A 24,358-nucleotide genomic window follows, 5' to 3' on the forward strand; every position below is an offset into this window, starting at 1 on the left:
CTCAGCCTCCCAAAGTGCTGGGATTACAGGCGTGAGCCACCGCGCCCGGCCCAATAGTTATGATTTCTAAGCCTGAGTATACAAAAAAATTATACTGATTTTGAGAAGATCTCGACTTGGACTGTGCAAGGAAATATCCTCCCTCTGAGCCTCCTCGGTATAATGGATGTAGCAGTAGGAACCGAGCCCCAAAGCCTCCAATCCAGCCATGACCATGGGGGTCTAGGAAGACCATGCCTTCCTAGAGTTCACAGTCTAGTTCTATACACCCTTTTCCTTGACACAGGTGGCTGTTCCCGGACCACCTGTCCTCCCCTGAGCCCCGGGAAGGGGGCCCGCACAGTCAGCCTGGAGTCCGTGAAGCCGCTGTACATGATGGCCCTGGGTCTGCTGGTCAAGTACCCGGACTCTGCGCTGGGCCAGCTTCGCATCGAGAGCACGCTAGACGGAAGCCGACTGTACATCACAGGGAATGGCGTCCTCTTTCAGCATGTCAAGTGAGGCCCTCCTTAGGGCACGCTGAGTCCCATCACGCTTGGCTCTGCCCTTCCCTCTCGGAATAAACTGGGACCTTTCCCACTAGCCAGAGGGGAAGTGTGTCCTTGGGGCCAGCTCATCATTTTAGCCATTCCCATCACCAGCACCGCCAAACTACCACCAGGTTAGGGCCTCAAAGGAGAGGGCTGGTGCCAAGGTACGAGGGTTGCTAAGGTTCAAAGGCTTCAGACCATTTCCTCTTTCTGTCCTCTGCAGTCCATTTCCCTGGTTCTAGCCCTGTGCTAGGTCTGAGGTGACCAGGCCACAGTCACACCCTCAGGGAGCTGGGTACCTCCCTGTGCAGACCCCTCTACAAAGGTCCTCTGCCACTCTTGGGAGGCTCACTGGACACACAGAATGGCCATAGCCAGGGGTGAGCCCTCCTTAGAAGCAGGGCAGGGCAGGCCAGGCCAGGCTTCCCAGAGGTGCTGATCCCCAGCCCTTGCCTTGTGGGATGAGCTCAGGATGTCTTCAGTGCAGGGGCAAGGAATCCAACCCTGTTTTGTAGAAGGGCAAACTGAGGTGCAGAACAACAGAGCAACTCTCTGAGGGTCGTAAAATAGTCTGGTACCAAAATTGAAGGTAGAAGTGGGTTTTCTGGAGCCCCTGTGAGAGGGTCAGCTGACCCTGAATGCTGTCTTTTCCCAATATTGTTGTTTTGGGCTCTTTTGGCCCATAAAGTCCATTTCTTTCAGAGATGTCCACCCTGATGGCACAGAGGGCAAAGACAGGTGCCTTGGAAGGGAGGGTTTGGAGAAGGGGGTTGATGTTCAGACCCCAGTCTTTTTCCAAGACTGTGGCAGGCTGCGGCACAGTGACTGAGATGTCTTGGGCAAATGCGTATGGGGCAAAAAGGGAGTGGCTGGGCCCTCGGCTGGCCCTGGAACCTGAAACAGGGCCTGGAGACGTGAAATTAGTCCATTTAGAGGGCTTTGCTGAAATAAGTCAAGCTCAGTTCCAAAAATGTGACCTGTTATCCAGGCTTACTCTCCTACAAGGTTAGACAGATTTCCAGTTGAAACAAGGAGACGGGCTGGGTGCAGTGGCTCACACCTGTAATCCCAGCACTTTGGGAGGCCAAGGCAGGCAGATCATGAGGTCAAGAGATTGAGACCATCCTGGCCAACATGGTAAAACCCCGTCCTTACTATAAATACAAAAAATTAGCCGGGCGTGGTGGCGGGCACCTGTAGTCCCAGCTACTCAGGAGGCTGAGGCAGGAGAATGGCATGAACCTGGGAGACGGAGCTTGCAGTGAGCCGAGATCGCGCCACTGCACTCCAGCCTGGGTGACAGAGTAAGACTCTGTCTCAAAAAAAAAAAAAAAGGCCGGGCGCGGTGGCTCAAGCCTGTAATCCCAGCACTTTGGGAGGCCGAGGCGGGTGGATCACGAGGTCAGGAGATCGAGACCATCCTGGCTAACATGGTGAAACCCCGTCTCTACTAAAAATACAAAAAACTAGCCGGGCGTGGTGGCGGGCGCCTGTAGTCCCAGCTACTCGGAGGCTGAGGCGGGAGAATGGCGTGAACCCGGGAGGTGGAGCTTGCAATGAGCCGAGATCGCGCCACTGCACTCCAGCCTGGGCGACAGAGCGAGACTCCGTCTCAAAAAAAAAAAAAAAAAAAAAAAAAAAAAAAACAAGGAAACGATGTTAATAATGCCTGATTTGAGCCAGTGTTGTGGCAAGGAATCCTAGGCATGGAAAGTTTACAGGCTCGACTCTATTGGGGTGCAGTGCTGATGTTCTTCATAACACGCCTTTCCTCTGGGTAGGAACTGGCTGGGGACTTGCCGGCTGCCCCTGACAGAGACCATTTCCGAGGTATACGAGCTCTGTGCCTTCCTGGACAAAAGGGACATCACCTACGAGCCAATGAAAGTGGCTTTGAAGACTCATCTGGAGCCGAGGACTTTGGCACCCATGGATGTGCTCAGTAAGTGAGAAAGCTTCTAGGTTTGAATTTAGCATCAGGGGAGTATCTGGGGGATTAGAGGGAATAGATGAGGTGGCCAGGACGAGGAACTGTAGATGGAGGAGGAGGGCAAAGCCAGGCCAATATTTTGGATTTTTACGAAAGGGAAACTTTAATGTTAAGTGCTCTGTCCTCACCTCCAAGCCCACAATTCATCTCCAGCAGCAGACAGGGCTGTTACCCAGTCTGCAGCCATGCAGGACCCCCAAGGCAGGCCTGCCTTGACCCTGGGAGCTGACTTGCTGTGCTTCTCATAGCCATGCAGGGAGGAGCCTCCTCGATGTTAAACAGAGCTGTCCCTGGGTCCATTTAATAGCTGAAAAATAGGTTCAGAGAAGAAGACTCGCTCAAGTTACACAGTGGTCAAGCTGGGGTTTGACTGAGTCCAAAGCTACTGTTGTTTTCACCAGCTGCCTATAACTTCTTATTACCAAAAATCTGGGGGGCGAAGTTTAAGCTGTATTACTATCATTTAGCACCATTCAACATTTATTGAGTACTGGCCATATACCAGGACAGCAGTAGACATTGGTGGTACAGAAGTAAGCAACAGAGTCTCTGTCTTCCTAGAGTTCACAGTCTAATTCTATACATCTTACCTCTTGGTTATATAATCTAGTTATATACCCTTCATTCATTACAGAGCTCATTAGAAACTGCTTCCCAAACATCAGAACAAGGCCTACATATAGTCAGCTCCAGGAAAAGGGTCATGGGTTCACCTTCCCTGCATATAGCCCCCATTCTCCAGACATGCCTAGAGGCTTAGTCTCATAAAAGTGACAGGGATTTGATGGGAGTAGGCTCCATGACATTTGCCAAACCACAAACACAAACACACAGAGGGAGATTCTTAGCTTCAGTCTGAGTGGCCACATGAAAAGCTACACACCCAGGACACACCCAGCCAGAAACTGGAGGCAGTTGGCATTGTAGGTGGACAGGGTCATCAACCCAGCTTTCCTGAGGGAGGAGGGTCAGGTGAAGAGGGGCAGTGCCCTTTCCCACCTCACCACCCAGGAAACCTTGCAGCAAGCAACGTTTATGTCAGGGATTTCTGCTGCTTCTCAGAGTAGGCAACACAATATGACTGAGGAAAGATATTGAGACTTAACATGAAATACACTACTGACCAAAGGGCCCTACCTGCTTTCCCTTCTGGCCATATGATTATGTGTTCTATCTCCTTGATTCCCATAGATGAGTGGACAGCAGAGATCACTGTGTATTCCCCACAACAGATCATCAAAGTGTATGTTGGAAGCCACTGGTATGCAACCACCCTGCAGACACTGCTGAAGGTACTGCCAGCCTTGGCTGCCCTGCTCCCCATCTGGCATCACCACGTGAGCTGCTCTGGGGGCCATCACCTGGCCCTCACACAGCTTCCAGCACTTGCTTAGAACAAAGACTTTCCCGGAAGGCGCAGTGGCTCATGCCTGTAATCCCAGCACTTTGGGAGGCTGAGGTGGGCAGATCACGAGGTCAGGAGTTCAAGACCAGCCTGACCAACATGGTGAAACCCTATTTGTACTAGAAATACAAAAATTAGCGGGGTGTGGTGGCACGTGCCTGTAATCCCAGCTACTTGGGAGGCTGAGGCACCAGAATCACTTGAACCCAGGTGGTGGAAGTTGCAGTGAGCCGTGGTTGCCCCACTGCACTCCAACCTGGGTGACGGAGTGCAACTCTGCCTCAAAAAACAAAACAAACAGAGCGCAAGTGAACCGAGCAGCCTGCTGGGAAGGCCCTCTGGAGTTTGGGTAGGGAGGGGGCCAGCTCTGAGGGGCCTGGACTGAGAAGGAGGTACGGTGGGCTTCCAAATGCCTTGAGACGGTGGTCTAGGGGCCATGAAAAGTTGAAGCAGGGATGATGTGCTTCTCCCTGGATGCTCTGCTCCCTACCATAGTTCCCTGTGACTGACAAGACAGGGAGATGGAAATCTCAAAGCTTCTGCTCTAGTGTAGTTGGGAAAGGGGAGTGAAAGAAGATTGGCCTGTCCCTTCCCAAAGACCGAGGCTCTGAGACTGAGTCTGGTGTCCAACCCCCTCCAGTATCCAGAACTGCTGTCCAACCCTCAGAGAGTGTACTGGATCACATATGGACAAACCCTGCTCATCCACGGGGATGGCCAGATGTTCCGACACATTCTCAACTTCCTGAGACTTGGCAAACTCTTTTTACCATCTGAATTTAAGTAAGTGAAGCAAGGACACAGTAAGATGAAATCATGAAGGCTGACCCCTCCCTTAGCAACAAAGGAGACCTGATTTGCAGCCTTCAGGGAGGAGGTTATTTTATTTTGGCGGCAGCAGCTCCAGGAGCTTATGCCCCCTCCCACACTCCCACCCTAGCTGCCCAGTCAGACATCTCCTTGTCATTTGTAGGGAATGGCCCCTCTTCTGCCAGGAGGTGGAGGAATACCACATTCCATCCCTCTCAGAAGCCCTTGCACAATGTGAAGCATACAAGTAAGGAAACTTTTTCACGACTCTATGTTTAGAATTTGGTCCTTTAAATTCCTCTTGAAATCCTGTCCTAAGTCCCACTCCTAGAGGATCCTCTTCTCCTTGGGGTTGAGGGAGTGAAGCAGGCCCAGGATTGGCCAGTGACCTAGGCAAAACCCTTTAAGAGCCCCTTCTTCTCTGCTGTCTAGCATTAACTCCCAGCCAAAGGGCAGATCTGACCAACTGGCCAATGGCCAGATGGAAGTCTCTGCTCACTAACCCACCCCTCTTTCTGCAGGTCATGGACTCAGGAGAAAGAATCTGAAAATGAAGACGCTTTTCCCATCAGGAGGCTGCACGTGGTGACAGAAGGGCCAGGGTCACTGGCAGAGTTCAGTAGAGACACTAAAGAAGTAAGCCCCAGCCTCCTCTGGTTGTTGTTGTCCTCAAAAACCACTACCACCAGGCTCAGTGTGGAGGGGGGCAGGCTCAGCTACTGAGGGATGCAGTAAAACGAAAGAGCAGGGCCTACATGGATTCCTAGGACAGAACCTGGTTTCTGAACCGTGAAGGAGGCACAGGAACTTACTGGCCACTTGTGGCCTGCGATGCTGATTGAATCTCCTGTTGGAATGACAGGCCACTGGGCTGGTACTACCCCTACTCAGCCTGAGCAAAGCTCAAGTGGGTGACCCCTGTCAGGGATGAGATTGTTCAGGGAGAGCAAGTGAAGTCCTGGAGGCCCAGCTTATTAGATCTTGGGCAAGGTGTTGATGTCCATGCCCAACCTATCCAGAGTTACTGTGCCCTTCCCTCCCCAGACCACAGCCTACATGCCTGTGGACTTTGAAGACTGCAGTGACAGGGCTCCATGGAACAAGGCTAAGGGAAACCTGGCCAGGTCCAACCAGATGGAGGAGGCTGAGCAGTATACCCGGCCCATCCAGGTGTCCCTATGCCGAAATGCCAAGAGGGCTGGCAACCCCAGCACATACTCACACTGCCCTGGCTTATGTACCAACCCCGGACACTGGGGGAGCCACCCTGAGAGCCCCCCAAAGAAGAAATGCACCACAATCAACCTCACACAGAAATCTGAAACCAAAGACCCTCCCGCCACTCCCATGCAAAAACTCATCTCCCTGGTGAGAGAATGGGACATGGTCAATTGCAAACAGTGGGAATTCCAGCCACTGACAGCCTCCTGGAGCAGCCCCTTGGAGGAGGCCACCCTGCAGCTCCCCTTGGGAAGTGAGGCTGCTTCCCAGCCCAGCCCCTCAGCTGCCTGGAAAGTCCATTCCACAGCCTCAGAGAAGGATCCAGGACCACAGGCAGGGGCTGGAGCTGGACTGAAAGACAAGGGGCCAGAGCCAACCTTCAAGCCATACTTCCCCCAAAAAAGACCCATCACCCTGAAGGACTGGAGCAAGCAGAGGACCAAGGACAGAGGTGAGTCCTGTCCCACTTTGATCTAAGTCTTATTCACAACAGAGAAGGCAAACTCCTTGGCCAAGATGGCAGAGCAAGTTAGTGACAAAGGAGGACTAGACCCCCCCTGCTCACCAATGCCATCTCTGTGCCAGGCAGCAGACACAGAAATGACCAGCACATTGGCATGGCTGGAGGGGCCAGGAGAACACATGGTGAAGGGATGAGTGCTGTGGGAAGAGGGTGCCTATGAAGCAGGAGCACAAAAGAGGCTGAGGGCTGGGGAGTCAGCAGGGGAAGGATGAAGTCCAGGATGTTTGGAAGTGCAGGGCATGAGTCTAGCTGGAGGCCAGGCTTCACGTGCAGATGTGATAAAAGATGAGGCTGAAGACAGAAGTCATCAGGACAGGGCTTGCGGGCCAGCTTCAGGACGTGGTACTCCGTTCTGACCAGGACAGGAGTGAGCAGCCTCTGACGGATTTTAGACAAGAGCACAGGGATCAGGTGTGCCCATCAGAAAGTGTGCTCCAGGAGCAGAGGAAATGCAGCAGGAGCTAGGTGTTCGAAGCCACTTGGAGTTCTTTCTAGGCTAGGGGAAGGAGGCTAGGCAGCTAGGGGAAGGAAGGAGGGTTGGGCCAAGGAGGAGCCAGGTTTCTAGCCTGTGGGACTACAAGGGGGTGGATGGGCCCTTACTGAAGTGTGAGTAAGAGAAAGAGCAGAGCTTGGGGAAGGACACACACTAGGTGTGAAATGCCAAGGGACATCCAGGTGGAGAAGCCCAGGAGGTAGCAGGGGCTACAGGGACTGAGCTGGATAGTGTGTGTAGCCAGCTAAGGGGAGGCGGCCAAGGAGCTGTGCTGATAATTGCTGTGCCAGGCTGCTGCCTCTGCTCCCTCAAAGCCCTGCCTGCAGTATTGTCATCTTCCCTATTAGTGGCTCCAGCCCTGCTTGGAGGGGCCTTCTTGGACTCTTGCCTGTGAGCCCTAAGTTGGTCTGTTAAGCTTGGGATGACAAAGCATGTCCACTCTCTGGACATGCATCAAAGGCTGGCCCCAAAAGCTCTCAACTTAAAATTTTATAAAGATTTCTAGCCCTCAGCTGGGTTACTGTCCACTCCATTTGAGACGTCTTAATTCAACAGAGGAATCTGGAGTTTCTTGGAGTTCCAAAATGTTCAGGATTTGACTTGCAGTGATGCCAGGGCAATGAAGAGAGGAGCGGCCAGGACAGGCCCCTGCCACCCCAGGGTGTCACTTCTGAGAAACTAGAGATGGCAACTGTTGCAAGGCTGGGGTAACTTGATTGTACTGTCCTGTCACCAGAGGCCCCCTCCCTCCTTGGGCTCTGAGGTGGCTTAAGGAGAGCCCCTGCTTAGGTAGATTTGATGGTAATTGAAGAAAAGAATTTTAAAAGCCTGGGTGTGGTAGCTTATGCCTGTAATCCCAGCACTTTGGGAGGCTGAGGCGGGTGGATCACCTGAGTTCAAGAGTTCGAGACCAGCCTGGCCAACATGGTGAAACCCCATCTCTTCTAAAAATACAAAAATTAGCCAGGCATGGTGGCACATGCCTGTAATCCCAGCTACTCAGCAGGCTGAGGCAGGAGAATTGCCTGAACCTGGGAGGCAGAGGTTGCAGTGAGCCAAGATTGTGCCATTGTACTCCAGCCTGGGCAACAAGAGCAAAACTCTATTTCAAAAAATAATAATAATAATAATAAATTTTTTTAAAAGGAGAGCCCCCTCCCTATATTGTTTTCACAGAAATCCCTGCCCCTGAGCAGCCTCTGCCTGAGGCCAGTGAAGTGGACAGCCTAGGGGTTATCCTCAAAGTGACTCACCCCCCTGTGGTGGGCAACGATGGCTTCTGCATGTTCTTTGAGGACAGCATCATCTACACCACACAGATGGACAACCTCAGGCATACACCACCCACAGCCAGCCCCCAGCCCCAAGGTGAGGCTCTGGAACCAGGCCAAGCCCTGCACCTCCTCGTGAGGATGCCTGAGCCCCCTCCCAGGTTATTTCAGGCAGAGACAGTGGCCCCTGGGGGCCCTAACCCTCTCCCCCTCCTCACACTGTCTCTAAGGCCCTATTGTTGACAGATGTGGCCACATCTACTTTCCCTCCTCCACAGAAGTGACTTTCCTGAGTTTCTCTCTGTCCTGGGAAGAGATGTTTTATGCACAGAAATGTCACTGCTTCCTGGCTGACATCATCCTGGATTCCATCAGGCAAAAGGACCCCAAAGCCATCACAGCCAAGGTGGTCTCCCTGGCCAACCAGTTGTGGGTATGTGTGATAGGCCCCAGGCCCTGGGGCACCCTGTACCTTCTCCACCTCTTCCCCTGTCCCACAGTAAGTGGTGCAAGGCAAGAGGAAGTAAGCCAAGATGGGGTTAAGGAGAAGGCCAGGACCAGAAGAGTGGTGGGACAGGCAGGGACGGGCAAGCAGAGCACTTGCACCTGGACTGAGCTTCAGCCAAGAGGCAGATTTGCAGTGACAGTGCCTGCCCCCTACCTCTGTGGCTCTGCAGGCCCAGAGAAGTCACTGCTCTGCATCTCACTCTGAGGGGCTAGGAGCTGCCCTAGCCCTGCCTGATCGTGGGCTCTCCTGGCAGACCCTGCACATCAGCCCCAAGCAGTTTGTGGTAGATTTGCTGGCCATCACCGGCTTCAAGGACGACCGGCACACCCAGGAGCGCCTGTACAGCTGGGTGGAGGTGAGGGTCACTTGCAACCCCTGGAAATCCACTGACCCTGTGGATGCCTCAGATGGACATGGGTCTTGCTGCACCAGGGCTGGGTCAGTACTGCCCAGAAAGCTAAACAGGCACCTTAGGCCACTGCTCCCAGGGAGGGAGAAACTGGATGAAATTAACCAATCCAGAGTAGTCCAAAAGCAGTATTCAGGTCACTGGTTTTTATAGTTTTCCTCTAATGATACCAACTGCTTTCATCACTAACAACCCTGGCCACACTTAGGTACACATATCATACGAGCCCAAGCTTTGACTCATATGGGAGTGAGGCCTTTTCAACCAGTGATAGCAGCTTCACCTATCTGGCCACGATGTCACCATTTGTGTACATTCCTTTCATATTTAAACTACTTTTAAGCATTCTTTACAAAGAAAAAGAAAATGTTCAGTAAGGGCAAAGAAATGATCAAAGGTTTTTTTGTTGTTTTTTTTTTTTTTTTTTTCCTTTTCTGATTCCTTAATCTAATTTTAACATTGAGGTGGAAACGATTTAGGCAGTTTCTCATTGATCTGACACTTCTATAATCAAGAGCATTATTATAACACCTTTCACCATAAGCCCTCTAGTACCCAGTTACCATTAGGCATCTGGCTCATATGTGGTTTGTAAAGGGGAAGTCAGCGTGTGTGGCTAGAAAGTGGAAAACTGGTAGCAGGAAACATGTTTTTGACCTTCCAGTCTTTCTGCTTAGTTCCCTGATAGCCATTTCTAGCCCCATCCTGTGAGATGCCCTTGGGCAGAGCTGGGCCCTAGAGTATCAAAAGTCCCCTACAGCCGGGCTTGCCCTGTCCCTGCCCCGATGGGAGAACCCCACCCACAAGGAGCTAGAGTAGGCAACTGGCCAGGAAATCAGGGATAAGACTGGCCTTTCCTTCCAGCTTACACTGCCCTTCGCCAGGAAATATGGCCGCTGCATGGACCTGCTCATCCAGAGGGGCCTGTCTAGGTCTGTCTCGTACTCCATCCTGGGAAAGTACCTACAAGAGGACTAGGGTGTCCAGAGATGCAGCCCCTTGTGCCCCACCCACCAAGGTTCATGTTAACTGGAGATAGCCCCAGAATGCATGTGCCCATCAGTGGGTACATATCAGTCTATTTTTTATTATAAACAAATAAAACAGTAAATCACACATCAAAGACCTAGACTCCTTCTCTGAGACACCAAAGGCCTAACAACCAGTAAGATAAATTTAGACAACTCTGTTGAAAGTTATTCAAAAGGCATCAAGTCAAAATAACCAAAATGCCCCCGTAAAGAAGTGGCTGGGCCTGGGGGCCAGGACAGGCAAGCATCAGGGCCCTGTAGAGGTGGACCTGCCCCTATGGTAACAGCTCGGCTTTAAGTCCAGGGATTGGGGATCAGCTGCTAGGAGCCCACCTATGTTCTTCCTGAGGGGTGGGGGCAGCCTAGTCACTGCCCAGAGGCACATGGTCCCCCACCAGCCTATAGCATGAAAACACCCAATGTCTGCTCTAGCCTGTTCTTAACCCACAACTGGGATGGGAGCTGAGGACAGGAGAAGGGGTCATGGGGCCAGGAGCCTATTCAGGCTCTACAACCAGACTCCCCTAGAGAGGCCCCGTGCCAGTTAGTCCGATGGCCACACACATCAGAAAGGGTAGTCAACAGTGCTGCACACGTAGGTTGGAGGAGGCCCAGGTGTCCGCCACACCCTGGTCACAGCAGATCCAGAGAGGCAATGTTCCTTGGAGCTGCAGGCTGCTGGATCTACTGCTCGTCCAGTCCCGAGCTCAGACCTACAGAGCCAGGCCAGGCATGAATGCCTGCTTCCCTGACTCTGGGCCCAGGGGGTATCTGGGGAATGGCTCTGGCCCACCCACCCCAAGCTCTACCCAAAGTAAAGGGCTACCCTGTCCTGGGAGGGGCTGGTCACAGTCACAGGCCCAGCCTGGGCTGGGGAAGGGCTGGTGGGTAAGGGCAAATGGCACTCACACAGGATAGGTCCTCAAGGCCCCTACCCAGGGCCTGCCCTGACACACAGCTGCTGTCAGAGCCACTGGAGCCACTGGCTGATGGGCACTGGGATGAGACCTCTGAGTCCTCAGGAGCTAGGGAGGGAGACTGGGTGAGCTGTCAGCACAGAAGGCCCCAGACCCCAAGCCATGCCCTCCTGTCTCTGGCTGGGCCCAGACATACTCAAAGAGGGCTGGCTGCCCAGCTCTGCCTCAGTCTCCAGTGCTGCTTCCTCCAGGAAGTTGCGGGGATACCGGGGACAGTGGAGACCCAGAAGAGCTGGGTCTCTGTACAGGTGCAGGTTGAGGGACCCCAGAACAGAGCAAGAGGCAGGGTCTCCAGGAAGGGAGTTCGAGGCCCCCAGGTAGAGGCTGTCATAGTCTAACGGGGCCACGGCAATGGACGCCCGAGATCGAACTTCTGCATAAGAGAGAGGGTCAGTCTGGGACAGGCCAGAGCCTAGCCTGACCCCAGATCCCAAGGAGAGTGCGGGTCAGCACTGACGGAAGGCCACAGTGCTTCCCGCACAGCTTTCCTACTCCTACCCAACACCCTGTAGCCTGCCTGCTACCTCGGCACTTCAGGACACAGTTGATGGTGCGGTCGTTGATGGCTTCCTCGCTGGGGGCAATGTCTCGGAAGGCCTTATTCCCCACACCCATGGACACCATCTCAGCCATGCGCACCTCTGGGTGGAGAGTGGACATAAGTGGGACGTTTCTGGACATAAGCTTGTCCTTGGGCCTCTACCACCCCCTAAATAAGTCTTTCCCATACACCTCCATCCAGCACATTAAATCGTCCTGTGAGCTGAGCCTTTCTAGTGCCAGGTGCCCTCCTCCCAACAATCCTGTGGGGCAGGTGCCATATTCCCCTTTTAAAGATGAGGCCCCTGGCCAGGCACAGTGGCTCATGCCTGTAATCCCAACACTTTGGGAGGCCGAGGTGGGAGGATTGTTTGAGCCCAGGAGTTTGAGACTAGTCTGGGCAATATAATGAGACCTCTATGAAAAAATTTTAAAAATTAGGCATGGTGGCCGGGCGCGGTGGCTCACGCCTGTAATCCCAGCACTTTGGGAGGCCGAGGCGGGCGGATCACGAGGTCAAGAGATCGAGACCATCCTGGCTAACACGGTGAAACCCCGTCTCTACTAAAAAAAAAAAATACAAAAAACTAGCTGGGCGTGGTGGCGGCGCCTGTAGTCCCAGCTACTCGGGAGGCTGAGGCAGGAGAATGGCGTGAACCCGGGAGGCGGAGCTTGCAGTGAGCTGAGATCACGCCACTGCACTCCAGCCTGGGCAACAGAGCAAGACTCTGTCTCAAAAAAAAAAAAAAAAAAAATTAGCCATGGTGGCACATGCCTGTAGTCTCAGCTACTTGGGAGGCTTAGGTGGGAAGAATGCTTGAGCTTAGGAGACAGAGGCAACAATGAGCAGAGATCATGCCACTGCACGCCATCCTGGGCGACAGAGTGAGACCCTGTCTCCAAAAATAAAAAGAGAGAGACAGCCATGATGCCCCTGATACTCCGAGAAGTTCATGTTGTATTCAAAGTCAGAGGCAGTGACAGCAAGGCTGCCTGGCTTTGAATTCCTTTCTACTGCACTGGTGGCTGTCGCTGGGCCTCCTCCTCACTTCCCAAGCTTTTCCAGGTCCCTGGGCTCCTATGGGTCAATGTAAGCTCTCCAGCGAGGGGAGTGTGGGGTGAAGGAGGGGCAGGGACCCACCCTTGTTGTGGACGGCCTGCCTCCAAAGCAGGCGGGAGATGTCAGCTGTCCAGGCCTGCTTGATGGCCAGGCTGGAGGCCTGAAGCACAAAGGTGTCCCTGGCCTTGCGGCGGCGGAACCAGATCTCGAAGCGCAGGTTGCTGTCCCCACAGCACTCCGTGAGACCAAGGTCTGCCATCTGTGGCCAGCGGGGAGAGAGGGGCTTGGTAAGGCATGGGTCGGGAACATAAGTGGCGGGGCCGGGGTGGGCAGGCCTACCTTGAAGGAGCGCTTATAGGCAAATGTGTCAACCCCTGTGGGCCCATGGCGAGGCTTGCTGAAGAGCAGCAGCTCCTCAAAAAGGAAGATGCGGCGCACGGACTTGTGGCGCCCAGTGCGCACCACAAACTCATCCTGTCGCACCAGCTGCCCCTGTTCCTTGAGGTTAACCTGCAGAGTTGGGGGCCAGTGGGTGGCCGGCCTCTTCTGCCTTCTTCTTCCACACCCACCGCCCTTGCCCATCACAGCTTGGGATGACTCACATCACAGCCCTGGATGGCATCCATGGCCAGCAGGTCGTTTCCGTGCCGCAGCTGGAAGTGCACAAGGCTTTGGGCCTCCCTCAGCGCACTGAGCTCTTGTGTGGGGCCCCCGCAGGCCCGTGCCAGCTCCTGCAGCAGCAGCGCATACTTGCCCATGCGCTGGATGGGCTTTAGCAGGTAGGAAGCCAGGTCCAGGTGGTCCCCCAGAGCTTGCTGCTTGTCCTGTGGGAGGGTGGGAGACCACTGAGTGATTTGGGGGCACTCCCCGCATCCCCTACTCTTCCTAGTCTCAGGTTCACGTACCTTGAAGAAGGTGTGCCCATAGCTGGACATCAGGGCATCAGAGCGAGGCTTATTCTTGCTGTAGAGTGCGTACATCCCAAACTGCACCCTCTACAAAGACATGTGGCTCAGCCCCAGTGTAAAGGGGCCAGCTCCCTAAGGCTGGCACAGGATAGACCACCCTCAGCTTGAAAGGACCAAGATGCCAGTATATGGCTCCCAGGAAGGCCTCTCCCTACAGACCCAATCTGCCCTGCTTTGAACAAGGGGTGATCTGGCGAGAACAGTACTGGGCAGAGGGGGGTGTGCCCACAGACCCCTGAGGAAGAAGCCCCTTGCCCTCGGACTGAGCCCCTGCCTTCAGCTCTGCTCCTCCCATGGCTCTAAGAGCTCACCTCACTTGGGACTGTCCTGCTCACTACACTCAGCCACCCCTTTGGCAGGCCCCCTTCCTCCATATGACCTTGCACTCTGGGTGGGACACTCACTCCAGCCCCTCCCCTATTCCTCAGCTTAAATATCAGCCCCTCAAAGGCTTCCTCTTGTACCAGGTGTCCTGGCACCGCACTCAGGCCCTCTAAAGTGGAACCCCTGCCCCGCCAGTAATTCACAAGCATCTATTCTGCTTATTTTCCTCCTAGCCCCAACTATAATCTACAAGTATCGTTCTTGCTTCTATGTCTCCTCCACTGAACTAAGAGCACCCTCAGGTGCAGAAGCTTGCCAGTCTTGCTCATAGCTGTACCCAGCACAGGGACTGGCACCAAGTATGTGCCCAGCAGCAACTTGGGGACTGTGGCAGAACGAGCTGATACCATGTGGCCTGTTGGGCTTACATGGCGCAGGAAGGCATAGGCCACTCGTGGTGGGTGCCGGGTGCAAGCCTCCAGCTCACGCAGGAAGAAGTGGCAGTGGAAGTCCCGCAGCTTCTCCAGGTTGCCAAAGAGGTGGGCACGCTGGCCACGGAGGCCCTGGGGCACATCAGGGCGATCCAGCTCGGGGAAATAGTTCTCCATAGTGTACTCTAGAGCCCGGACATACTCCCGCTCCGTGGCCACCATCTCTGCCAGCACCAGCTGTAGCCTACCAGGTATGGGGAGTCAGGACCCAAGACATTTCTCCTCTACTGCCCTCCCCACCCTGCCTACTACCCATACCTGTTGGGGCTCCTGGGGTCAGAGCTGCCCGGTGGAGGCACAGTAGGGGATGCCTGGGGCGGGGCACCTCCTCCAGCCTCTGGTCTGCAGCAGGCAGCAATAGTGGCCGCATGGTGGCGGTGGCGGGCAGGTTCACTGAGACTCTGCCCCAGATTCCGATCGAAGCTGTAGGCCTTCCTCAGGGGAGGATGGGCAGGTGCAGTGGGGACCTGGCTGACACACAGGCTAGCTGTGCTGCCCACCGGTGGCAGCTTCAGTGAAGCCTCAAGCTTTTGGTCCAGGGCTAGCCAGGTGTCCTGGCATCGTGCCCAGGCCCAGCGGCACTCCTGGCGGATGGCCTCTGAGCCCAGCCCCGTGGCCAGAGCCCACATCTTTCGGAAGTGGGCAGGAGGCAAGTCAGGGTGCCTGGTCCAGTGCAGCTGCAGCTGCTGCAACACAACCCCTGGGCGTTCCTGCTCCAGCTCTGCCAACACTCGCTGCCCCTCCTCAGCCCACATCGAGGCCTGCAACACCAGGGCCGGACAAGCATTAGAGGAGAATCCCGCCAAGCCCATTGGACACTCTGCTCCTCTACCCACTCCCAGTCCCCACAGGATGCTGCCCAGGACACAGCCCCAGTGACTGGGTTTTATGGTCAAACTGAAAGCCAGGGAAGAGAACAGGCAGCATGACCAAGAAGAGCTCACGCTCTGCTGAAGCTGGGGCTGCCACCCCTCCGGCTTCATGGATCACTTGTTGCTGGGGAGACTCTCACCCACCTCCCTGAAGAGCTGAAACAGCCTCTCAGCATCCGCCAGCCGCTGGCACCGCTGGGCCAAAGCCCTAGAGAATTCAGTCAGTTGGGCTCGCAGGGTCAGAAAGCGTGCCCCAGGGGGGCCCAGTTCAGCCGCCTCCCAGCCAGTCAGTGGCTGCAGAAACTTCTCCCCTTGCCTGACCTGCTCCTGCAGAGACAGAGACTAGGCTCAGCCAGTCCAGGCTTGGTGGTTCAGCCCCCAGACCCAGATCATTCCTGCTGACATATCGACATGTCCCCATCAAGTCTGTCCTGTGGTGGAACACCTACCCCTTATCTCCCACTCGCCACCCACATCCACTCTCCTTCTCCACAGCCAAATTCCCTACAGGAATCGTCTATCCTCACCATCCCATCTCGCCCTCCACGCCAGCCCTCTCTAGCTCCACTTTGCCCCATCCGCAGCGCTTCTCAGGCCTCACTGACTCCACCTCTCAGCGCCATTCAGCCCACTCTCTGCTGGGCTCCCCCCGCTCCTCCCCATGCTCCTGATTCTCCTCACTCTTCTCCGGTGGCTCGTCCTCCTCCCCTTCCCTCACCCAGGCCATTAAACACTGGGGATCCTGAGGACAGTGCACTCAATCTCCCAGGCACTCTCATGTAACTGACTTCAAACGTCATCCAAACACCTGGACCCACCAAGTGATCCTCTCCAGCCAGACCGCTCCTCTGAGCTCCAGGCCCGAGACCCAAGGGCCCTCCTCTCATCCCTCACAGCCATCTCAAAAGCATGCCCAAGACTGGACTCTCGAATGCCCTTTCCCCCAGATGACCTCGTCTCCTAGTCTGTCAGGGAACAGCGCCCATTCATCCTTGCAACATCCCTGTCCCTTACCCTCCCACACGGGTCCACAGCAAATCCCATCAACTTCTCCAACCCGTCTCCCCTGCCACTATCCTGTCCAGAGAAGGCATTATTTCCCACCTGGACTACTGCAATTGCCTCTTCACTGCACTCCCCATGCCCATCCTCCAAGTCACTGTCTACTTGGAAACTAATGTAATCTTCCTAGAATACGGATCTGATTATGTGGCCTTCCTGATTAAACTTTATACTGACTGCTACAGGGCCCAGTGATGTGGCCACTGACCAGGCTTGTCCCACCACAACTGCCCCTACTCTTTCTCCCTCTCTGCTCTGCACTTCAACCTCACTGGCCTTATGTTTCCTCAGGCACACCACCCTCCTTCCTGCCACAGGATCTTTGTGCATGCTGTCTTCTAAGCCTGGAATGTGCCCCCACCCTCAACCCTCTTCTGCCTGGTTGACCTCAACTTATCTTTCAACTCTCAGCTCAAAAGTCACCCAAAAAAAGCTTGCCTGACACTCCTGCTGGGTAAAGTCTTGGTTATACCCTCAGGCAGAATCACCTGCACTGATTCGCTCCAGAGATCCTGCCTGGGTTTACAGGCACGTATATGACTGTGATTAATTATAACTGATATTCTCTATGGGACTATAAGGTCCAAGAGAGCAAGGGATTGAATTTCTTTCACAGTTCTGCATTCCTAGTTCCTGGCATTGCATCCCAATACCCATGGCATGAACAAGTGACCACACATACCTGGGCAACCTCGTACAGCTCCCGAAAAGAGCCTTGGGCCTGGAGTAGCATGTCCAGCGAGGGCTCCCCAGGCTCCTCCAGCGCTGGCCAGCCCACCTGCTGCAGCCACACTTCAATCTGGAGGGGCACAAGCAGGGCAAGGTGAAGAGAGCTGCCATGGATTGGGGGCTCACGTTTGAGATCGGGGCAGGGCCCACTCTGGGCAAGTAGTTCCGACCTGGTGCAGTCCGCCCTCCTGGGCCTCCAGTGTTTGGACCAACTCTAGGGCCTGTATTCGCTGGTTGCTCTGTAGGGTCAGTTGGTGCAGCAATCCATCCACCCGGTCATATAGCTCGTCAGCCTTGTCCATTGCTGTCCTGGTGTATGGTATACCATCTTAGACCCCCTGCCTTGCACCACTCCACGCTGTCCTGGCACCCACAATCCTGCCAGATTCTGAGCTAGCCAGATGAGTCCTGGCATAGAATATGGTGGGCTGGGGCAAAATCTGGGGGCCGGGCTTGCACCCACCTGTAATCTGGACTCAGGGTCACCTCTGGGACCTCTTGCTTCAGCCATGTCAGCTCCCGGCCCCCCTGGCATTGTAGCCATGCCAGCCGTGGCGAGTCTAGCACCTGCTGCATCAGGACCTCTGTCTGCTGTAGCAGCTGACCGACCTCCTGTGATTGAGGGCAGTAAGCAGTGGAGGTGGCCGTGGGAGAAAAGGAGGGAGACAGGGAGCATTCATGGAGGGATTGGGAGGGGACACTCACCCCAGACTCCATGGGCTGGGGCACAGCCTTCACACTTTCGATGGCCCCCTGGAGCAGGGCACAAGCCGCCTGGCAGTTCTGCAGTAGGGCTTCCAGCCGCTGTAAGCAGGGGCAGGCATGACTGGAGCAGCACGCAGTGTTGGTCCCGGGCTTCCTGGGTTCCAGGCCACTGCAGCCAGCTTTGTGCTGTTCAAGCCAGTCCAGGAGGCTCCTCCGCAATCCCAAGTTGCCTATATAACTGCCCCCACACCCCGCCCAGTATACTGACCCTCCGGAAATCCAGCCAGGCCCGGTGGCAGTAAGGCAGGCCTCCTCCTAGTGAAGTGGGCAGCCCCGCCGTTGGGATGTGGGTCAGCAGGCTTTGAGAGGGCAACTGCTCCAGCTACAGGAGAGGAAGGTGTTGTGACCCAGGCCTAGGGAGGAGGCACCCCGCCTCTACCCCTAGCCTAACTGGGCTTAGTACCTGCAGCCCGGAAGGCACTTCCTTCAGCAGCGTGCTTCCCACTAGCAGCACCTGGTACACGGCCCCTGGGGCTGCTTCCTGCAAGGAACCTGAGCTCAGCCGTATCCCCAACTCTACAGAAAAGGGCACAATGGCTCATGCCTGTAATTGTAGCAATCTGGGAGGCAAGGCAGGAGGATCACCTGAGTTCAGGAGTTCAAGATCAGCCTGGCCAAGATGGTGAAACCCCCCTCTACTAAAAATACAAAAATTAGCTGGGCATGGTGGCAGGTGCCTGTAATCCCAGCTATTCGGGAGGCTGAGGCAGGAGAATCACATGAACCCGTGAGATAGAGTTTGCAGTGAGCCAAGATCGCACCACTGCACTCCAGCCTGGGCAACAGAGTGAGACTCCGTCAGAAAAGGAAAAGGAAAAGGAAAAGGAAAGGAAAGGAAAGAAAAGAAAAGAGAAAAGAAAAGGAATGAGGGGAGCTACAATCCCGTACTCACTTGTAGTTGGCTGAGCCCAGAGAAGAGGGAAGAACTTGGGGAACAAATTCGGGCATCAACTAGCACTGTCAGTCCCAGTGCCTGTACTTCGGGCCTAAAGGGGTGAGCTTCAGTTCAGTACCTGACTCCCAGTCCTCACAGCTGGCTCAGGCTCAGTCTCCCAACCCCCACCCTCAAACCTGGGGATGCTTCGCAGGTACAGCAGGAGGCGGATCAGTTCCTGGCTGCTGCACTCAGGCTGAAGCCAGGCTGGGCTGTGGGCACACAGAAGCAGTACTGCCCGGCCTTGGACATCGCGAGTCCCTATGGGGAGGAAGCAGTGAACTCCTGCCCCATTGGGCCACTCCACCTCCACCGCCTCTAGGCCCTCCCGGCTACCTGGCAAGGTGGCCATACCACTGGCCAGCAGCTCCCAACAGAGGTCTTGGGCCAGGAGGCAGTCAGCAGGCTTAGGGAGGCTGGATCCACTGGGGGCTTGGGAAGGGAAATGACTTGGGTCTGCCTTGGGCCACCTATCCAGAGACCCCTCCTTGGATCCCGGCTTCAGCCTGAGTAGGGTCAGAGACCTCCAAGGTCTTGACACTCATTTCTCCAGGCATCCCTATTCCATTCCCAGACTTCCCTAGCCCAGCCTTCCTTACCTGCCTCCAGCAGCTTTGATGATTTCTCTGATAAAGGGTCTCCAAGGCCCACAGGGTTGCTGTCCAATCCCCCAGGGCTCAAGCCAGATGGCATCACCCTGCTTGGACCTGGGTCCACTACCAACCCTACCCCTGGGGTGTCACCCTCACCCTGTGCCAAGTTGAGGTGGGAGAACATGGGGCATAGGAGGCTCTCCACGCCAGAGGGACCTGGCCCTTCTGACAGGACGGAGGAGCTTTCTACTTTGTCCCTCTGGGGATCCCCCGACTCATCTGCAGCCAGGAGTAACTGAAGCTTCCTGGACAAGGGGCTGCCCTGTAGCCCCTCATCCTGGGCGGCCCCGGTTGGTGGTCTTGGAGGACCCGGGTCCTTAACGTGCATCTGGGAAGCAGGTTCCTCCTCTTCCCAGGCATCCCTGAAACTGCACACAGCAAATCTCCAGTCGGTGACATGGCCCTGGGAGTCTGGGGACTCATCCCCATCCTCCAGGGGCCTTTCCATCATGCCCTCCTAAAGGTGGGCCTGCTCCGGGCCAGTGGGAGAGGGCTGGGCCTCAGTGTGAACCAGGCTGAAGACAGTCGAGTGGGATTCAGTGGGCAATGCAGGCGAAAGGCATGGGCCGCAGAAGGTGCCAGTCTTAGTGCCAGGGCACAGGAACTGCAATTCAGGCCTGGGGAGAGGGAATAATGTTAGGGGCGTCCCTCTGTCCAGGTCCCCTGTCGGACGCCCGTGGGCCTCTGTTCCGTGCGCGCCCACCCTCAGCGTCCCCACGGCCACTCTCTGCAGGCCCATGCCCATGTGGGCGGCCCCGCCATGGCGCCATGCTGCCTCGTATTAGCTCTCCCGCCGGCCCCGCCGGGCCCTGGCCTCGTTGTGGGGCCTGGCGCGCGCCCCACGTCGCCCTCTGGAGACACTCACGCCCCCGGGCCGCTTCGCGGGGAACCGCGAAGCCGGAGAGCCTTCGAACAGACGGCGGCCTCGACGGCGAGTACAGCGTGCCCGCGCGACGTCACCGGGCACCGCCTCCTGGCCGCTAGGGAGGGAGGGCAGGGCCGCCGGGGCGCGGGGCCGCGCCGCGCCGCCCCCTGGGGGCCGGAGGACGGAGCCACAGCCCGCGCAGGTCTCGACGGGACACAGCCCGGCCGGCGGGGAAGATGAGGTTCCGGCCCCCTCAGCAAACCCCGCTCGCCACGGTCCTCTCCACGGGCCCGGACGGCCCGCCAGCCCCGCCCCGCCGCAACCCCGGGCCCCGCAGACCGCGCGCCCCACCCGCGGCGTCGCAGTGCGTGGGTCGGGGCAGCGACCAACGGCCGGCAGCACCACCGTGCCCACTTCCCGGGCCTGGCAAGGACGCCGGAAGCGCTGTCCCGGGAAGGCCGCGTGGGTGCGCAAGGGTGAGTGCGCGGCGGGGGGCGGGGGTGCGGGGGGCGGGGGGCGGTGGCGGAGAGAGCACTGCGGGATGGGGAGGGGTGGAGGCTCCCAGGGGCTTCCGCGGCTGAATGAGCAGACGGCAGACGGGAGGGGAAGGGCTTCTGTGTAGGGAAGCGGGACGCTGCCTCGGCGCGGGCACCCAGAGACAGGTCGCATGATCCCACGCGGGATGGGGCTGCCATCGGGGTGGGAGTGAGACCAATGGGTGGAACTGACCCAGGCCTGCCAGAGTCCCCCAGATCCACCACCCCTTTGCCATCCGTGGCACCCCCTTACCCCCTTCTCCACGAAGTCCAATGCAGGAGGCTGGTGCTGAGGTGGGGTCCTGGAGCCAGAGCACCCAGCCCAGGCCTGGCTTCTCCACTTACCTGCTGGGGGCTCTCCAGGAACTCTGCTCTTTGAGCCTCACCCTCCTCACCTGTAAAAATGGAAAGTCATTTTTCTCCTGGGGTTGCCATGAGGACTGGGGAAGACTCCCTATGTTATACGTCCACCTGCTGCCAGCACTCAGGCTGTGTTGGTGCCCTGCCCCCTCATTTCACCCCCAGTCAGGGAATCCTGAACTGATGAAAGTCACTTGGGTAGCTGTGTGATTTAAGTTCCCTTTGGGGCATGTGGGCCTGGCCTGACACTCCCCAGAATTTGTGGGAAGATTGTGGGAAGGTCAGCTCTGTGACCAGGAGAAGACCTTGAGCCCCAAGGTGTGCCCAGGCCCATGGTCCCTGGGAAGAGGGGGCACCCGGTGCTACGGCTTCCCTGGCTCTAAGTCAGGCGCCTCTTTCACGAACGTGGGGATGACAACAGGCACAGTAGGACCAACAGCAGTCTCCCCACCCAGCCCAGCCCAGCCCCCAGAGTCCAGACTTTCAGGCAGCTACCGAGGAGCCTTCATGAGCAGGTCTGGCTGCCAGAGGGGAGCCTTGGAGTTGTCCTGCTCTATCCCTAACTCCCAGCCAGACCTCTCTTCCCACCCTGCTGGCTTCAGAAAGCATCTTCCAACCTTGGCTTCTTCCCCGGTTCTGTCCCAGGGCCACCCCCACTGAGTCACTGCCTTCTGCTCCCTCCCTCCCCTTCTGCTGCCCACTGGCACCCACCAGCCAAGGCCCCCAGGAGCCCTAAGAGCTGGGGGGAACCTGCTGGCAGGCACACATACCCCTGTGAATGCCAGAGGCAAAGAAAAGCCTCAAGCCACAGGCTATAGCTGACCCTGGCACCCTGGGCACAGCAGGCAGATTCAGGGGAGGTACAGCCACACTGAGATAGAGGCAGGGCTAGGCCCTGGTTTCTCCACTCCACAGAGAATGTGCATTGTAAGCTTCACGGAAACAGAGACTGTATGTTATCCACTTCCGTCCTTCCAGCATCCGGCACAGGGCCTGGCACAGAATAAATGCTTTGGGGCGCTTGACACTCATCACACTACCCCTGCCCTCCTGAGGCTCCACATCTATGTATCAGATGGAAACCAGAGTCACAAATGGAGACAGATTCAGAGACTCAGCCCGAAAGGAGACAGAGTACAGGTTGCATGGCCCCAGATGGCAAAGGTACAGATAGAAATGAGGACACACTGAGGCCTAGTGGGGAATATTGGGGAGCTGGGCCTGAAGCCAGCCAGGGGTGGCTGACCACAGCAGGCTTTGTGGGCTGAGCTTGCAGGACTGAGCAGTGACTCATGGGGCCCATCTCTGTGGCTCTCCTGGCAGCAGAATCAACTCACAGCAGCCTTTTCCACTGAGATCATAAAATGGGAATGGGCCTCCCTCCCGTGACCCTTCCCCAACTCTCCCTCAGCCTCCCATTTCTTGCCGATGTGACTCAATCAAAAAATAAAATGGGCCGGGCACTGTGGCTCATGCCACAAAATCCCAGCACTTTGGGAGGCCAAGTCAGGGAGATCACCTAAGGTCGGGAGTTCCAGACTGGTTTGGCCAACATGGCAAAACCCTGTCTCTACTAAAAATACAAAAATTAGCCAGATGTGGTGGCGGGCTTCTGTAATCCCAGCTACTTGAGAGGCTGAGGCAAGAAAATCACATGAACCTGGGAGGCAGGGGTTGCAGTGAGCCAAGATCACACTACTGCACTCCAGCCTGGGTGACAGAGCGATACTCTGTCTCATAAATAAATAAATAAAAAGGGAGGGGAGGGCTCTGGGCCTCACTGGGCCTAGTGACAGCAGACCCATAGTCATTCGCCTTGCACACCCCTCTTCAGTACTACCCCAAATACTGAGGGCAACAAATACCCCAGAACTTCCAGACCTCACTTGCCTTTGACCTAAATAAACTCCAGACTCCTTGGTATGACAGTCAAGGCCACTTAGAAGCATCACAGCCTTCCCATCTACCTCCCAGAGTGGCCTGGAAAACAGATCTGATTACTAGTCTAGTCTCACACTGGCTCCTCTTCTTGAAGGCCCATGCCCATCTCCCCTAATCAAAATCCTTCCTCCATTGAGGCCTGGGTGCAGCACCTCCTTCACGAAGCCTTCCCCAGCCAAGTTCTTTCAGCTCAAGCCACCCTGCCCAGTCACATGGCAAGGACCCATGGATGAGCGCTTGATGCATTTGCTCTCCTGCATCCAAGACACCTGCCTACCTCCCCATCAAACCCACCGTGCTCATCTGCCCCATGACTGCAACCTCTGCCTCCCAGGCTCAAGTGATTCTCCTGCCTCAGCCTCCGCAGTAGCTAGGATTACAGGCATGTACCACCATGCCCAGCTAATTTTTGTATTTTCAGTAGAGATGGAGTTTCGGCATGTTGGCCAGGCTAATCTTAAACTCCTGACCTCAAGGGATCCACCCGCTTCGGCCTCCCAAAGTGCTGAGATTATAAGCATGAGCCACCACACCCAGCCTGACAAATAATGACATTTATGATCCCTTACCTTGAGCCAGGTTATGGGTAGATTCTTCCCATTAAATTTTATCATTTAATCCTGACAGCAGCCTTATGAAGTGAGTATGATTATCTCATTTGAGAGATGAGGACACTGAGGCTCAGAGAGAGCATGTAACACACCCAGAATGACACTGGTGAGTGGTAGCTGGGGCTATTGACTTGAAAGTGTTGACTACAGCTGGGTGCGGTGGCTCACACCTGTAATCCCAGCACTTTGGGAGGCGGAGGCAGGTGGATCACCTGAGGTCAGAAGTTTGAGACCAGCCTGGCCAACAATGGCAAAACCCTGTCTCTACTAAAAATACAAAAAATTAGCCGGGCATGGTGGTGGGCACTTGTAATCCCAACTACTTGGGAGGCTGAAGCAGGAGAATTGCTTGAACCCGGGAGGCAGAGGATGTGGTAAGTCGAGATCATGCCATTGCACTCCAGCCTGAGTGACCTGAGTGACAGAATGAGACTGTCTCAAAATAAATAAATAAATAAATAAATATTAAAAAAATAAAC

At 55.7% G+C, this 24,358-nt stretch overlaps 2 protein-coding genes across 6 annotated transcripts in view; one reads left to right on the forward strand and one right to left on the reverse strand.

The window, feature by feature from the left end:
* KCTD19 (potassium channel tetramerization domain containing 19) overlaps positions 1-10,276 on the forward strand; it is a 37,916-nt gene extending 27,640 nt beyond the window's left edge. For all 4 annotated transcript variants that reach the window (XM_003917033.2, XM_009196667.2, XM_021932081.2 and 1 more), the window contains 11 exons: positions 287-497; positions 2,312-2,472; positions 3,712-3,812; positions 4,566-4,708; positions 4,899-4,982; positions 5,257-5,371; positions 5,780-6,407; positions 8,149-8,340; positions 8,522-8,676; positions 9,005-9,106; positions 10,025-10,276. In XM_003917033.2, the coding sequence (XP_003917082.1) occupies positions 287-497; positions 2,312-2,472; positions 3,712-3,812; positions 4,566-4,708; positions 4,899-4,982; positions 5,257-5,371; positions 5,780-6,407; positions 8,149-8,340; positions 8,522-8,676; positions 9,005-9,106; positions 10,025-10,138 (2,006 nt within the window). In that variant the 3' untranslated portion in view covers positions 10,139-10,276. The remainder of the gene's footprint in view (positions 1-286; positions 498-2,311; positions 2,473-3,711; positions 3,813-4,565; positions 4,709-4,898; positions 4,983-5,256; positions 5,372-5,779; positions 6,408-8,148; positions 8,341-8,521; positions 8,677-9,004; positions 9,107-10,024) is intronic.
* PLEKHG4 (pleckstrin homology and RhoGEF domain containing G4) lies at positions 10,228-20,526 on the reverse strand. 2 transcript variants are annotated; one of them, XM_021932079.2, is made up of 22 exons: positions 20,432-20,526; positions 19,513-20,183; positions 19,250-19,345; positions 19,051-19,174; positions 18,872-18,965; positions 18,383-18,460; positions 18,188-18,301; positions 17,920-18,018; positions 17,678-17,826; positions 17,385-17,523; positions 17,168-17,284; positions 15,568-15,750; positions 14,810-15,312; positions 14,489-14,735; positions 13,674-13,763; positions 13,371-13,592; positions 13,108-13,278; positions 12,850-13,027; positions 11,693-11,809; positions 11,305-11,541; positions 11,101-11,216; positions 10,228-10,904 (listed from the first exon to the last, which is right to left on the reverse strand). In XM_021932079.2, the coding sequence occupies exons 2-22, from the start codon at positions 20,015-20,017 to the stop codon at positions 10,899-10,901; spliced, it is 3,585 nt and encodes a 1,194-aa protein (XP_021787771.2). In that variant the 5' UTR covers positions 20,018-20,183; positions 20,432-20,526; the 3' UTR covers positions 10,228-10,898. The 2 variants fall into 2 exon arrangements, with proteins under 2 accessions (XP_021787771.2, XP_021787772.2); XM_021932080.2 differs by lacking the exon at positions 20,432-20,526 and having other exon boundaries at positions 19,513-20,295.
* Positions 20,527-24,358: the final 3,832 nt, after the last annotated feature.

This window comes from Papio anubis, chromosome 18 (genome assembly GCF_008728515.1).
Source record: "Papio anubis isolate 15944 chromosome 18, Panubis1.0, whole genome shotgun sequence".
Lineage (NCBI taxonomy): Eukaryota > Metazoa > Chordata > Mammalia > Primates > Cercopithecidae > Papio > Papio anubis.

Coding starts and splice junctions, on each gene's coding strand:
- PLEKHG4 (XM_021932079.2), bottom strand. CDS start 20,017: ATGATGGAAAGGCCCCTGGAGGATGGGGATGAGTCCCCAGACTCCCAG. Junction 15,751..17,167: donor AGCTGTACGAGGTTGCCCAG/GTATGTGTGGTC, acceptor CTGTCTCTGCAG/GAGCAGGTCAGGCAAGGGGA. Junction 13,028..13,107: donor CCTATAAGCGCTCCTTCAAG/GTAGGCCTGCCC, acceptor CGCTGGCCACAG/ATGGCAGACCTTGGTCTCAC.